This window comes from Monodelphis domestica, chromosome 3, assembly GCF_027887165.1.
Source record: "Monodelphis domestica isolate mMonDom1 chromosome 3, mMonDom1.pri, whole genome shotgun sequence".
Classification (NCBI taxonomy): domain Eukaryota; kingdom Metazoa; phylum Chordata; class Mammalia; order Didelphimorphia; family Didelphidae; genus Monodelphis; species Monodelphis domestica.
Genome location: NC_077229.1, coordinates 177,534,366 through 177,550,638, shown reverse-complemented (window position 1 = coordinate 177,550,638; position 16,273 = coordinate 177,534,366). Strand labels below are relative to the sequence as shown.

The 16,273-nt window shown below is 36.6% G+C and overlaps 1 protein-coding gene across 5 annotated transcripts in view; it reads left to right on the top strand.

Annotated features, from left to right (window-relative positions):
• The window catches only part of NDUFAF6 (NADH:ubiquinone oxidoreductase complex assembly factor 6), a 41,243-nt gene extending 25,450 nt beyond the window's left edge, over positions 1–15,793 (top strand). For all 5 annotated transcript variants that reach the window (XM_001379550.4, XM_056823301.1, XM_056823303.1 and 2 more), the window contains exons 5-9: positions 230–332; positions 2,719–2,852; positions 3,451–3,552; positions 9,092–9,148; positions 15,644–15,793. In XM_001379550.4, coding sequence (XP_001379587.1) covers positions 230–332; positions 2,719–2,852; positions 3,451–3,552; positions 9,092–9,148; positions 15,644–15,772 — 525 coding nt within the window. In that variant the 3' untranslated portion in view covers positions 15,773–15,793. The remainder of the gene's footprint in view (positions 1–229; positions 333–2,718; positions 2,853–3,450; positions 3,553–9,091; positions 9,149–15,643) is intronic.
• The last annotated feature ends 480 nt before the right edge of the window (positions 15,794–16,273 follow it).

The following is a 16,273-nucleotide window of genomic DNA, read 5'->3' as shown; positions in this document are numbered from 1 at the left end:
TGATTTTTAGAAAGATATAGAAATGAAGTCTGTAGTATAATGAGGATTTGTACATTAAAGTAATTGTGCATGTATCATTTTGGGACATATGTAATATTGACTTGAAGGAACCTTAAAACATTTTTTTATTCCCAAGTTGTATACTAAATATAATTTTTATTCCTTGCTATTCACAACTCAGAATTTGATGGTTTAGCAAATTTTGTTTATATTTGTGATTTGACTCTAGGAAAAAAATTTGGATGACAAAGCATATCGAAACATCCAAGAACTAGAAGCATATGCTGAAAACACGCAAAGTTCTCTTCTTTATTTGACCCTAGAAGTATTGGGTATGTGTACTTTCTACTTGATATTTCTTTCTAGTCCAACCTGCTTTATGCTAATTGAAAATTTATCTTAGTAGGGTTAGTACTAAAGTATATGCTTTAGTATTATCTATTGAGAAAAACATTTGCTGAACAGATTACTAATCTTCCATAGTTTAAGGACAATAAATTTAAAAGCACTTTTACAAGTACTTTAGCATCAACATTTCTATGCTTGTAGTTAGCAATCTGTTCATTATAAATGATTAGTAAGTTATTAAAAATTTTTTTTTAATTTAGAATATTTTTCCATTGTTACAAGATTCATATTCTTTCCCCCGCCTCTTCACTCTCCCCTCATGGACCTGACAAGGAATTCCACTGGGTTATACATGTATCTTTGTTAAAAACCTATTTCCATATTATTCATATTTGTAATTGTGATCTTCTAAAGCCAAAACTCCAATCATATACCCATCAAACCATGTAATTAATCATATGTTTTTCTTCTGTGTTTCTGCTCCCACAGTTCTTTTTCTGGATGTGCATAGCGTTCTTTCTCTTAAGTCTCTCTTGATTGTCCTGGATCATTGCATTGCTGCTAGTAGAGAAATCCATTACATTCAATTGTGCCATAATGTACTAGTCTATGTGTATAAGGTTCTTTTGGTTCTGCTCCTTTCACTCAGCATCAATTCCTGGAGGTCGTTCCAGTTCACTTGGAATTCTTCCAGTTCGTTATTCCTTTGAGCACAATATATTCCATCACCATCAGATATCACAGTTTGTTCAGGCATTCCCCAATTGAGGGACACCCCCCCCCATTTCCATTTTTTTGCCACTAAAAAAAGTGTAGCTATGAATACTTTTATACAAGTATTTTTGCTTATTATCTCTTTGGGGTACAAATCCAGCAGTAGTATGGCTGAATCAAAGGGCAGGCAGTCATTTATAGTCCTTTGGGCATAATTCCAAATTGCCTTCCAGAATGGTTGGACCAATTCACAACTCTACCAGCAGTGCATTAGCGCCCCAATTTTGCCACATCCCCTCCAATATTTATTATTTTACTTTGCTGCCATATTGACCAATCTGCTAGGTGTGAGGTGGTACCTCAAAGTAGTAAGTAATTTTTTTTGAGGGGGAGGAAATGCCTCTGATTTTTCTGTCATTCATTACTAATTTACAGTCATAGTTTCCTTGAACACTGAGAAGTTAAATCTATACCTATCAGAGAAAGGACTTGAATCCATGTCATCCTGAGTCTATTTACTGAAATATGTTATATGTCGACTTAATACTAAAGTTTTTTTATGATTTTTCAAAGGCCCATAATTTGGTTAACCCTTCTTTGTGCCTTGTTAATAATATTTTTATATGTACTGATGAGTAACAGAAGAGTATTTCTTAAAATATTTCTATTTTATTTTTATTTTTTGCTAATTTAGGTAGGATTTTACTTCCTGTATTTTATGTTCTAGATGAACTAATTCTTAGTATAATTCCCAAGTTCTTTTAGCCAAGGATAATGTATTATGGCTATTTTTTAAAGAGAATTATGTCATTATGGCACTCTAACTAGGTAATAAAAATTCTTATTCTATTTTCTCTTAAAAACACATGCAGAGACAATTATTATAATGATGAAAAAGAATAAACAATTGTTCATTTGCAAAGCATATTCCTTAGAATAAATGAGATGGGGACAGCTGGGTGGCTCAGTGGACTGAGAGCCAGGCCCAGAGACAGAAAGTCCTTGATTCAAATCTGGCCTCAGACATTTCTTAACTGTGTAACCCTGGGCAAGTCACTTAACCCCCATTGCTTAGCCCTTACTACTCTTCTGCCTTGGAACCAATACACAGTATTGATTTTAAGTTGAAAGGTAAGGGTTTTAAAAGATGAGATCATGTGAAATTAAACTAAAAAGAGACTAGAAAGATTGGTATAAAATTTTTTCTTAATAAATTATTAAATCCTAGATATGTCTTGGTGCAATATAATTTGAGAAAACTTCTGATTGTTATTTCAATTTTGAAACCCATTTTGTGGTAAAATGGTTGTTTTCTCTAACTCTTATATGCTTAAAAAAACAAACAAACTTTCCTTCCATTTAGAATCAGTACTATGTTTTGAGTATAAGGCAGAAGAGTGGAAAGGGCTGGACGGTGGGGGTGTAACTTGCTCAGGGTCACATAGGTAGGAAGTGTCTGAGGCCAGATTTAAATCCAGAACCTCCAATCTCCAGGACTGACTCTCTACCCAGTAAGCTACCTACCCACCCCTGTGTTATTATGTTTTGAGTCTATTCAGTTTTTTTTTCCTCAGACACAAAATACATATATCACCTGTAAACTTATGACATGTAAATAAAGCTAATCAACTTTGTTCCCAATTTAAAAAAAAATAGGTGTAAGGAACGTCCATGCAGACCATGCTGCAAGTCATATTGGGAAAGCACAAGGCATCATTACCTGCTTGAGAGCAACTCCCTATCATAGTAGTAGACGAAAAGTATTTCTCCCCATGGATATTTGCATGCTGGTAAGAAAATCCAAAAGGGAAGTTAACAATAAATTGCACACTGAAAAATTAATGTTTTCTCTTCTGAGCACAATAGGAATTCCAAATATGAATGTATCCTTAGTTTTCTTTAGTTCTGTGTTCAACATAGACAAACTGTTTGTCCTGAAAACAAACAAGCAAAAAGAGTGATATTTTCCACATCTCACAAAATAATTTTATTCTATTAGGTATTTGTTGTTGGTGACAGAGGTGGCATAAGGAAGGACAGTTCAAAGGTCTTATTTCCGTGTGTCTTGTCTCCTCTCCCTTGGTAGTGGGTCACCTTTTCCTGAAGGTTGCTCACAAGCTAAGAAGGAAAAATATGTTTAAATTTAACAAGAGCATTTTACTTTGTAAGAAATTTTTTAAGCTTCAAGTATTTGGGAAGAAATTGCTGAGGTCTTTGTTTTAAGCCTTTGTTGTTAGTTTAGTTATCTTGTTTAGTGATTTCACTCTGAACCAGTGAAAATCATTAATGAATGATGAATAATTATCACTTGTCCTAGGGGCTTATTTTATGCTAGTAAATTAAGTTTAAGTGTATTAAGAACACTTTAATTTGAGTTTTCTCTTCTAGCATGGTGTTTCACAAGAAGATTTTTTACGCAAGAATCAAGATAAAAATGTGAGGGATGTAATTTATGACATTGCCAGCCAGGGACATCTTCATTTAATACATGTAAGTTTGTTTTTTAAAAATTAATGAATGTAGTGCATTTTAATCCCTAAAGATACTCTTTTCTAGAATGTCATTTTGTTGTGTCTTGCTAGGAATTCTTTAGATTCATCTCATATTGAATGACCCTTCCTGTAAGCTTCCTTTGGAAACTTCATTCTTTCCAAGATCCTAGTTCTTTCCCCTTACTCTCAAGAGATGGCTTCACAGAGCTAGCATTAATTCTCTCTATTTTCCCCTTTTCCTTAAAGTATCTGCTTGTTCATCCTTTTATTTATTCTATTTCAGGGAAGAGTTATCTTTATTGTATTCTCTTGAAGGCTCATTATACTTGTGCTCTCAATTCCATCCCTTCTGAGTACTTCACAACCTTGCTCTATTAGTAGTATTCCTAAATAACAAGTTCACTAAATATTACCTTCTCCACTGACTTGTTTTTTCTACTCTGATATAAGCAGAAATTTTTTCCTTGTCTTGAAAATAAACAAACTTTTGTTTGATTCTATAGCTTCCCCTTAAGCAACTCTTCTGTTTTTCCAGAGAAGATTTTTAGACATTGGGTATATTCTCCTGAGATCACTCTTCGTCATTTTATGTCTCCTCATGTTTCTTAGAATTCCTCAGGGCTGTCATTTTCTATGATATTTAATTACATTCATATGCCATAATTTGTTCTCTAATCAGTGGACCCCCACTTTGTTTTAGTTTTTTTGCTACCTCAGAAAAATATCACTATATATATTTTTCTGCATTTGGTAATTTTCTGTTCTTGACCCCTTTGGTGTATATACCCAGCAGTAGGATCATTTGGTGAAATGGTTTGAATAGTGACTTTTTTTAGCAAGATTCCAAAATGTTTTCCAGAACAGTTGGGCAATATCACAGGGCTACTATCAGTGTATTAGTGTGCCCTTCATATAGCTATCTAGCTAGACATTTCTCGAACTAGATCTCAAGCTAGATACCTATATCTACTTATCTCTTTATATGGTATGAGATATTCTGAGAGGACTAGCATCTCTGGTGTGAGAGCGAGGGCTTGCCAAGCCCTTTTCAGGACGCTCATCCACCTTTGCTGTCCACCTGGCACCCAGCTCTCACCTGTGTCTCCAAGAAGCTGTAGCATGCACAGAGGTCACACCCAGTAAAACTGACTTGGCAGACCAAATTGAGGGAAACTGACAGGCTTCAAAACCATTGGTGATTAAGGAGGATGTCTGTGTACCCCAAGCATGTGTATATGAAGTCTTTCCCCAGTAGAATGTGTAGATGAGAACAGTTTGTTCCAATAGCCATGAAGGCAGAGCTTAGTTAGGCAATGTGGAATGCCTAGATCTTGGTTTGACATTAAAGATACTAAAGTCATTCGCTTGGATGACTCTGGAAAAGCCTCACTCTTGATGCTGACAACTTTGTGAAACTCTGTTTCATTTAAATCCAATTGAAGTTGAAAGACAAGACATGCCACAGATCCTCTTCAGAAATAAAGGATGCACAACAACAGCTACTCTCATACTGACTACTTCTTTTATTATCTTTGCCAATTTGCTGAATGTGAAGTATGAAACCTTAGTGGTTTTAATTTGCATTTCTTTTCTTACTGATTTGGAGTGTTGTTTTTTTTAAAAACATGATGGAGAATAGTTTGCATTTCTTTTGCCACAAAGTAATGTTTGTACCCAAGTCTGATTATTTTTTTTTTTAAATTTTTTAAAATATATTTTATTTGATCATTTCCAAGCATTATTCGTTAAAGACATAGATCATTTTCTTTTCCTCCCCCCCACCCCCCATAGCCGACGCGTAAGTCCACTGGGCATTAGATGTTTTCTTGATTTGAACCCGTTGCTTTGTTGATAGTATTTGCATTAGAGTGTTCATTTAAAGTCTATCCTCTGTCATGTCCCCTCAACCTCTGTATTCAGGCAGTTGCTTTTTCTCGGTGTTTCCACTCCCATAGTTTATCCTTTGCTTATGAATGGTGTTTTTTTTTCTCCTGGATCCCTGAAAGTTGTTCAGGGACATTACACCGCCCCTAATGGAGAAGTCCATTACGTTCGATTATACCACAGTGTATTAGTCTCTGTGTACAATGTTCTCCTGGTTCTGCTCCTCTCGCTCTGCATCACTTCCTGGAGGTTGTTCCAGTCTCCATGGAACTTCTCCACTTTATTATTCCTTTGAGCACAATAGTATTCCATCACCAACATATACCACAGTTTGTTCAGCCATTCCCCAATTGATGGGCATCCCCTCGTTTTCCAGTTTTGGGCCACCACAAAGAGTGCAGCTATGAATATTTTTGTACAAGTCTTTGTGTCCATTATCTCTTTGGGGTACAGACCCAGCAGTGCTATGGCTGGGTCAAAGGGTAGATATTCTTTTGTCGCCCTTTGGGCATAGTTCCAAATTGCCCTCCAGAATGGTCCAAGTCTGATTATGCTACCACTCTGCTCAAAAAACTTCAGTGACATTCTCTTGTCACAAAGATAAAAACACACATCCCGTTACCTGACAAAGTTCTCCATAATCGATTTCAAATCAGTGTTATTTTTTTCTTTTGAACTTAATGAACAAAAACAAATATTCCAGTATGCAAAGAACAAAAAATGAGATTATATGTGAAACTTTGAACAACTGATATACATTTAAAAAATAGATATGTTAAGTTTAAAGTTATAACAAAATTCCCTAATTTGTGTCCCTTTTCTGAACTTTTTCGTTTTCTTTTGTGAAAGTTTTTTTTTTTGGCTATGCACACACACCTGTATGCTCCACAAAAAAAACTTTCAGAAGACATACTTTGTTCCCTTGTTAAGCAAAATCAATATATTGACCAGGCTAGAAGTGGTATGTCTCATTTTACACATCTGGCTTATCATTTCTCTACCAAGAGGCCAAAGATCTGCTTCATCTTAAATCTTTTGAAATTTCCAGTTAACTTTCCAGCTTAATTTTATACCCAAATAGGTGACAGCACTTGAGATTTGCAAGATACTTTGCATGTGTTATCTCACTTCCTCATTTATAAACTTAGGAAGCAGTGGTTCAGTGAGATAAATTGATTTGTTTGGGGTCATACAGCTAGTCTGAGGTAAGATTTGAACACAGATCTTCTGAATCCAAGTTGAGCAGTCTTTCTGTTATGCCTCATGGTCTTTCGCCTTTATGTATCCTGACCAGACTTCACAATGAGCTGTCACTCCGCTTTGCCACTCTTACTCTGCCTACATGTCTTTGCTGATGCCATCTGCCACTTGTGTGGAATGGAAACTTCTTATGTTAAAATACTTTACTTACTTCTGTGAATTGGGGAAAAGGAGGGAAAAGGTAGGGAAAAAAGGAAGGAAGGTAGCTGGGGGCCACCCCCCTCTCCCTCCCCATGGTAGGGAAATTGACCGCTTTTTCCTTTTTCTTTTTTTTTCCAAGTCAAGAAGCATTTATTACATATATATAAAGAAAGACAAAAATAAAAGCTCCTATCCTCAAGGAGATAGAAGCATGAAATGATGTTGCATGAGATACAGGACATTAATCAACAAAACCTTTGACCTGACCATTGATTTCTGCTTGTATTAAACACTTTAAATCATTCTTTCTTTTTAACTATAACTAGGCTAGGGAATTAAATTAATTCAAGCCAGACTCCAGGGATAGTTAGATAGGCTTATTTGGACTAGGAAAAGAAAGGTTTGGGAAAGCTAGAGAAAGTTTGCTCTCCAGCAGCTATGCAGGGACCAAAGCTCTTGGGGGCAAAAGGTGTCAAAACTCACGCTTCTCTCTTCTTTTATACTTTCTCAGACACTTCCCACAAAAGAAGTGGGATGTGTCTGAGGAAGTTGAGATAGAGATTCCTAGGAGATGTAGTCTCCCAGGGTTTAGAGCCATTCCAAAATTCACACTCCCAAAGGCCCAACTCAGACACTACTTTCTTTATGAAGCCTTGATTTTCCTCATGTAGAAGTGATTATTTCATTAAATGTCTCATGACATTCTTATTTGTATTCATTTTTCATATGTTTTATAATTAAGATATATGACACTGAAGTTGTGAGGGGCTTTTGTAGTGATCTCAGCCTTTTATCTAAAAGATGAAGAAACTGAGGCCTACCCAGAGAGAAGTTACATGCCCCAAAGAGACAAATAATAAGAAATGCAAAGTTAATCTGTAAAACAAAAAGGAGTTCCTTAAAATCTTAACCTCTTGTTTCTGGATTTTTGTAGCTATGGTAATTCATAACTCTAAAGTATTCATTGATCTACTTAAACCAAAACATTTAGCTTCATCCCTCCCTTCCTCCCTTCCTCCCTTCCTCCCTTCCTCCCTTCCTCCCTTCCTTCCTTCCTTCCTTCCTTCCTTCCTTCCTTCCTTCCTTCCTTCCTTCCTTCCTCCCTTCCTTCCTTCCTCCCTCCCTCCCTCCCTCCCTCCCTCCCTCCCTCCCTCCCTTCCTTCCTTCCTCCCTTCCTTCCTTCCTTCCTTCCTCCCTCCCTTCCTTCCTCCCTCCCTCCCTCCCTCCCTCCCTCCCTCCCTCCCTTCCTCCCTTCCTCCCTTCCTCCCTTCCTCCCTTCCTCCCTTCCTCCCTCCCTCCCTCCCTCCCTCCCTCCCTCCCTTCTTTCCTTCCTTCCTTCCTTCCTTCCTTCCTTCCTTCCTTCCTTCCTTCCTTCCTTCCTTCCTTCCTTCCTTCCTTCCTTCCTTCCTTCCTTCCTTCCTTCCTTCCTTCCTTCCTTCCTTCCTTCCTTCCTTCCTTCCTTCCTTCCTTCCTCCCTCCCTTCCTTCCTCCCTTCCTCCCTTCCTCCCTTCCTCCCTTCCTTCCTTCCTTCCTTCCTTCCTTCCTTCCTTCCTTCCTTCCTTCCTTCCTTCCTTCCTTCCTTCCTTCCTTCCTTCCTTCCTTCCTTCCTTCCTTCCTTCCTTCCTTCCTTCCTTCCTTCCTTCCTTCCTTCCTTCCTTCCTTCCCTCCCTCCCTCCCTCCCTCCCTCCCTCCCTCCCTCCCTCCCTCCCTCCCTCCCTCCCTCCCTCCCTCCCTCCCTCCCTTCCTTCCTTCCTTCCTTCCTTCCTTCCTTCCTCCCTCCCTCCCTCCCTCCCTCCCTCTGTCTCTCCCTCCCTCCCTCCCTCCCTCCTTCCCTCCCTCCCTCCTTCTCTCCCTCCCATCCTCCCTCCCTCCCTTCCTTTTTCCCACAGTATTTAGCTAAGAACTGGATGGAAGTTACAAAGTATGTCAGGATAAAAAGACACTTCTTAACAACTGTGGTTGTCCAAAAGTGGAGTGAGTAACCTTTGAATGGCAGTGGCTTTCCCAACTCCAGGGCTTTAGAAACAAAGGCTGTGTTACCACTTAATTTTGGTCAGAGATGTTCTAGAGGGGATTCTGGATTATTTACACTTTGAACTAGAGGACTTATTTACTACTCTCCTATATTTGAAATTCTATAATTTTGTGACTTTTTCTGGTAGATTTGGGTTTTTTTATTCACTTTAAGAGTTAATATTTATTTTGAAGAGAATTTCTGTATCAAGTCTATTTCCTCTGCCTATACTTTTCAGGCCAGATCCTTCCAGAAGAGTGTTCCTGTGAAAGCATTTCCTGCTTTTCTTCAGACAGTAAGTAGAATAACAGATAGAGTTATAGTACTCAAATGACTAGGCATATATGATTTTCTGTTTTTAAATTGCTACAAAATTATGTCTGTAATCTTGGTTTAATTATTTTTGTTTATAATTTTAGTTTGTTTTTCTAATTTTTAAGAATTATGAGCCTTCCCTAACATAAAGAAACAAACAATTTGCTAATAAATGTTTTAAAATATCATCAGTTCCTTTCCCTGTTTCCCAGCACTTGGTTCCAGGTTTTCTGAGGAAATTTTAACATAATGCACAATAATAGCATTCTAGTCATTTCACAGATTACTATATTTTGAGGTGAGCTATATATAAATTATGTACTGTGTATATATATGTATATATATACATATAATATACAATATATATAGAAATCATTAGTGAAATATAAGATCTGTATAGAAATCTATAATTTAGATGTTGAATTATAATATTCTGTTCAATTGTGCTTGTTTGAATGGTTATGCAACTGCATATTGATTGAAGAAAGAAGTGGTAAATGCTTATGAATCTTAAATACAGAAAGTCCTTGTCATCCTAAAGAAAAATCTATTTATCAGTGACATAGATGGAAACTACACTTGTTTAAAACTTTTAAGCAACACAAAGATGAAGGAGATAACTTTTATGCTGGAGAATAGAATCAAGATTCATAAATATCTGGATTGATAGATTGGAAAAATAGGATGAAACTTATACAGGTGTTCTTAACTTGGGCTCAGCAGACTCCTAAGGAATCTGGTTAGATTTAAGGGGGTTCGTGAATTTATTTATTATTATTATTTTAAAAATTAAAATTAATATACAAGAACTTCAAATATTATATTTTATAAGATTTATTAATAATCACTAGAAGTAAAAATAAAACCATGTGCCCAGGGCTAATTTAACTGCTCAAATAGCCTGCTCCACCAATGTTCCGACCCAGGAAGGAAAGAGAGCGAAGCCCAACCCATTTATCTCCTGTCTATGTTAGCAGTAATGACAGGAAGTCAGTGGGCTCCTGGGAAATGTAGTTCAAAGACCCAAGATTTCCAATTACACATTATTATTACTATTAAGTTTTAAAAATATTTTTCAATGTTTACAATATTTCATTTTCTTTCCTTCCCCTTTACTTTCCCCGCTCCCGGATCCAATAAACACTTCCACTGGGCTATACAAATGATATCACTTATACTCATTTACATATTATTCATTTTTGCAATAGAGCTATCTTTTAAAACCAAAACCCCAAATCATATATACATATAAACAAATGTTAAGTCATTTGTTTTTCTTCTGTGTTTCTATTCCCTCAGTTCTTTGGATGTGGATAGCATTCTTTCTCATGAGTCCCTTGGGATTGTCTGTATTAACAAAGGCCATTACATTGTATTATTCCACAATGTTTCACTTTCTGTGTATAATGTTCCCTTGGTTCTACTCATTTCACTCTGCATCAGTTACTAGAGGTTCTTCCAGTTCATTTAGAAATCCTCCAGATCATCATTCCTTACGGCACACTAGTATTCCATCATCATCAGATACCACAATTTGTTTAGCCATTCCTCATTCAAGGGACTACCTATCATCAGGGTCTCTGGAATGTAGTTCCTGCAATAGGTGAGGGATCTTCTCAAGACAGGCTATTATATTTTTGGAATATTTAACAGTTGGGAACTTTTTCCTTATATCAAGCCCTAAATCTATCCTTTCCTTCTCTGGGGTGACCCTTGAGTCAGAGGATATGGGTTCAAATTCCATCTCTGACATTTAGTATCTGTGTGAACTTGTGTAGATCATGTAGCTTCACTTAATTTCCTCAGATTTAAGAGAAGGAGGTTTGGATTATATAACTTCTAAGGTCTCTGCGAGGGCATTTTTATATAGTCCTATGAATTTCTGCTCATTGCTCCTGGTTCTTCCTTCTGAAACCAATCTAGGAGTCTAATACCACTTCCATATAACAACCCCTTCAAATATTTGGAAACACTATGTGTTGTAACCTCCACCCAACATCCTAAAATTTTCTCTTTGTCAGTTGCCAGTTTGTCAACAGATCTCCATGTGGCCTATTTTCTAGTACAATGAGTGGTCTCATTTGCCTGGAAGTGTAGGTTATTTTTTGAGAGGAGTTGAGAGGTGAAGTTGAAAAGGTAAATTGAGATCAAATTATCGAGGGTCTCAGAGGGGTGAGGATCTATTATGAAGTTAATGGGGGGTTCTTGAACAGACAAGTGACATGCTTTAGGAAATTTTTAACTGGCAGAAGTGTAGAGGACATATTGTAGGGGGAGTGAGATAGGAAAGGAGACCTTTGAGGAGGTAGAGTGGCAGTCTGGGCCAGTAGGTAATTGAGTCCATAAATAGGACAAGGAATGTACAGAGAAAGACTAATTAGAGATGGAAGAATTAGAATTAAACAATAGTAGTAACTCATTGTAGTATATAGAAAAGAGTGGTTAGTTTTAAAGTCAGATGATTTGGATACCTAGCTGTACCACTTACTACTTGTGTGAACTTAGGCAGGTTACTTAATCTCTTTGGCCTCTTTCCTTAATTGTAAAGTGAAGTAGGGTGGACTTAGCACTGAGGCTCCCTTCTTTTGCATGGCCTCTTAAAGTTTATACAACAGGATAATTTCTCATAACAAGGTTGGGTGATTATCCTCATTTTACAAATAAGGAAATTGAGGTTGATAGGAGACAAGTGACTTGTCATAGCTAACAAATATCAGTGCTCAGAAGTGAACCCAGATCTCCTGAACTCAATCCTGTGTTCATTCTGCTTTAGATATTTGGATGAGAGAGAGGGGAATCAATCATTGAAGGAACTAGAAATGTTTAACCTGGAAAAGAAAAGACTTGAGAATGGGAAAGATATATGACTGCTATCTTTAGATATTGAGAAGCCTTTATCTGCAAAAAAAGGATATTTGACTTAGTCTCTGATCTTTGTGTCTACATTGTATAGAACTATGAATACTGGAAATAGTTTACAGAGAAGCAGATTATGGCTTATAAGGTTACGAGGCTCTTATCACAGTGGTGTTCTTGCATTGGGTGGAAAATTGGGTGATCTTCCTAGTTCCTTTCCAAATCTTAAGATTTTATAAGACTAAAATTAAGTACATGTACTTCCATAATTGTAAAATCAAATGTCATTTCAGTGAATTTTAATGACACTAAAATTCTACAAGATGATGATTTATTCTGCAAATGACTTGGACTTCTTTTGTAATAACTGATATTTACATAGCATAATAAAGGTGGCAAAGCATTTTACACATCTCATTTTATCCTCTGATCTGCATCCTTCTGATACATTCCTATATTAAAGATGAGGAAGCTGAGACTCAGAGAAATAAAGTAGATGACTTTATTCAGAGTCATAGTGCTAGGAGGTGACTGAGGTGCTCTGGTCTTTCTGACTAAAATCCATCTCTATTCACTCTGCCATGCTGCCTCTCTTTAATAGATTTGGAATGTTGGAATTATGCTCTCAATTATGGTTTGAAGTAGAAATAAAAAAAATTTAGGATAGAAAGGTAGTTTTTCAATTTTAGGTAATTCACCTAAAAGCAAGACTATATTTTTTCTTTAAATTTGTCATTAACTGCATAGAATAAGTACTACAATTTTTAAACAAAACTATTAGCTTTATTAATTTTGAAAATAAGCAATATTTGTCAAGTGCTAGTTTGTGAGGGGAGTTGGAGTGGAGAGGGACAGTTTATGTACTGAAGGTAGATTGAGATGGATTAAAATTAAATAGAAATATCCATTGTATTCAGTGTCTTAAAACTAAAATATAGCTATAGAATTGTAGTCATCCACTTTCTTAGCAGAGGTTTAAAAAAAATGTAGCACTTGATGACCTGATTCTAATGTAATTCCCTTAAAAAATTCTTTTGAAGAATTCTGATACAGCAATTAAGATAAACACTTGTCTATAAATAGAACAGAAAAAGAGCATTTTACATAAATTGTAAATCTCTGTTATGGATAGCTTGCTTTTCTTAAGTATGTAGTAAATTCAGCATGTAACTTAAAGCAGGGCTGTCTATCTCTGATTCCTTCTGACCTTTCCCTATCTTTTCTTAGGTGCATTTTTAAAAAATGCTCAAGTAATTTCTTTTCTTTTTTTTTTTAAAACCCTTACCTTCTGTCTTGGAGTCAATACTGTGTATTGGCTCCAAGGCAGAAGAGTGGTAAGGGCTAGGCAGTCAGGGTTAAGTGACCTGCTCAGTGAAATATAGCTAGGAAATGCCTGAGGCTAGATTTTAACTCGAGACCTCCCATCTCCAGGACTGACTTTCTGTCCTTTGAGTCCCTATCCCTTATTGCAATCTTTTTTTTTTAGCCTTTCTGTCTTTGTACCAATTTTAAGACAGAAGAGTGACAAGGGCTGAGCAATCAAAGTTAAGTGTCTTGCCCAGGGTCATACAACTATGAAGTATCTGAGTTTAGATTTGAACCCAGGTCCTTTTCTTAACTCCCAGCCTGGTGCTCTATCCACTGTGCTACTTGCCCAAGAAAAGAGAGAACTCGGTATGAATAGTCTTTTTTTTTTTTTTTTGTGGGGGAAGGTGGGGTGTGAAGTATGGGGCAAAGGCCTTGACTGAGAAGATAAGCATGTGAGTGGAAATGTGCCCTGAGAAGGCCCAATGAGACCCAGCTCACAGCAGGCAGGGGAATCACATGTAGGTATGGGACCAATGTCAGGAGACCCTAAAGGAAGTTTTTGGGATGCAACTGAGCTGGAGAATGTCTCGGGGCAGGGTCTTTCTAGGGTGGGAGATAAATAGTGACTATTCTCTCCCATTTTAGGGGCTACAGAATGCCTGGGGAGTTGTCAGAGATGCTAGAAAACCCCAGTGTGCCCCCTGAATGTCAGAGAGGCCAGAGCTAACAGCAATCCTGGCCCAGGGCTAGGCAGGAAGGAGCCAGCAGTGGGTATAGTGGCCTCCTCTATGTCTGTGTAATTAAGCCTTTTAGCAGCAATATGGGCTGGAAACCAGGGAGAGGGATAAGGACTGGACTTGTGATTTTAATAGGTACTCCTAGAGGAGGAAACTCCCACTGCTGATGCAGGTTAGCACTTTGTCCACATTTTCTAGTTTTAGAGAATTGTTTAGGACCCTGACAGAGTCTCAGTCAGGATGTGACACTGATGGGGGACTTAAGTCCAAACCTTTCTGGCTCAGAGACCAATTCAGTTTGTACTACATCAGCCTGCCTTTCATATAACAAAATGAATTAATTTAAGTCATCTATGTTTTTGCTGAGAGAACAAAATATGTTGGGCAAAGAATTGGCTCAAGAACCAAGAATATTTGAGTTGCAGTCCTTCTGGTATATTCTGGCAGTGTGACCCTAGACAGATCACTTCATTGTTCTGATGCGCTAAACAATTCTCAAAGAAGTTTCAGAGAAGGTGCTGACCTGCATCAGTAAAAGGAGCAGTTCCGTATTCTAAAGAAATCACAGATCTATTTTCTATCCCATCTCACTTTATGACAGAGAAAACTTGAGCCATCTTTCATCATAATCTGTTCTGCCAAATTTTTTTCATTGACCTAACATCTCACATTTTTTTTTCCATGACTGGCATTTTTCCTTTATTGTTTTGCATACACTAGCATAATTTATTTATAACAATGGCAGAGAGCTATTATATAATTACAGTGGTATTCACATTTTAGCTGAATGTTTCATTAAAGGGAATTCCAAAATTGTAAACAAAAAAGGATTTTTGTTAAAATCAAGTTTGTTCTAACTATAGTATCTCAAAATATCGATTACCTAATCATTGTAGGTGCTTTTCCTATCAGCAAAAGTTTACAACCCCCTTATATCTTAGATATATCTTAAAACCCTTAGATAGTTTCATGAATTGCTGTGACCAAAAGAATTATGGCCAGCCTGTTGGTGATGAATAGTTTTTATTTACTTGTATAAATTACCTGTGAAGTAGAATATAATCTCCTGAGTACAAGGAATTGTTGTTTTTGTCTTTGTATCCTCAGTGCCTTGCACATAGTAGACATTTAATAAATACTTAACAGATAAAAGAAAAATATGTTATTTTTACATGTTAAAAGTTTTTTATCATAATACTTCATAGAAAAAGGTCATAATGTTTTTTGAACAATGAAATCATTTTTATCATCATTGTAATGGCTTGTACTTATATAACTTTTTGGGGGGAGTTGCAAAGTTTTACCTATATTCACTTTTTTGATGTGCATAACCTTGTGAGTTAGGTGCTGTTATTCCCATTTTAGAAATAAGGAAAGGATGAGAAAGCTTAAGTGTCTTTCCCAGGGCCATCTAACTATTAAGTATATGAGGCAAGCTTTGAATTTAGATCATCCTGATGCTATATGTTCAGTATTCTATCCATATCACCTATCTGCCAATTATAATAATCACAATTTTTCTCAAATGGCTAATATTTTAATGTTTTACTGACTAAACCCTTTTTCATTTTTAGGTTGCATTAGAGGACTATTTGGAAAAAATTCAAAAAGTGGATTTTGATGTATTCCACCCACGATTACAGCAGAAGAATCCTTTATTAGCACTGCATCTCTATATTCGATCTTGGAAAAAAACATATTAAAATCAATTTTTAGTAATGAGATACTCATTGTTTCCTTGATAATTAAGAAATATTTAAATAACATTTTCAAATCCATTTGCACTTATTATTCATCATTTTGAAAAATAATTTAATATAAATCACAATGGGAAACAACTGGAAAAACACCAAGGTGTTTAAGCCTTTCTAATGTGATTCTATATTAGTTGCCTAGATACTTTCTTCTAGAACAGTATCACTTATGGTATGAATTTCCAAAAAAAAGTTCACACTTCTGATGAAAGAATACCTTCTGTTATTGAGTATTAATCAGAGCACCCCCTCACAGTCTGAAAGACTCAGTGAGGTTGCAATAGTCATGCAGCTAATATAGCTATAAACTGAGATTGCCTAATTTGGTCCTGTGAGGATGGCTTAAAGGAATTGAAATATATTTAGTCATCTTGAAATATTTGAAGGCTGTTATGTGGAAGAGAGATTAGACCTTTTTTGCTTGACCACAGGGTTCAGAACTAGAAGCAA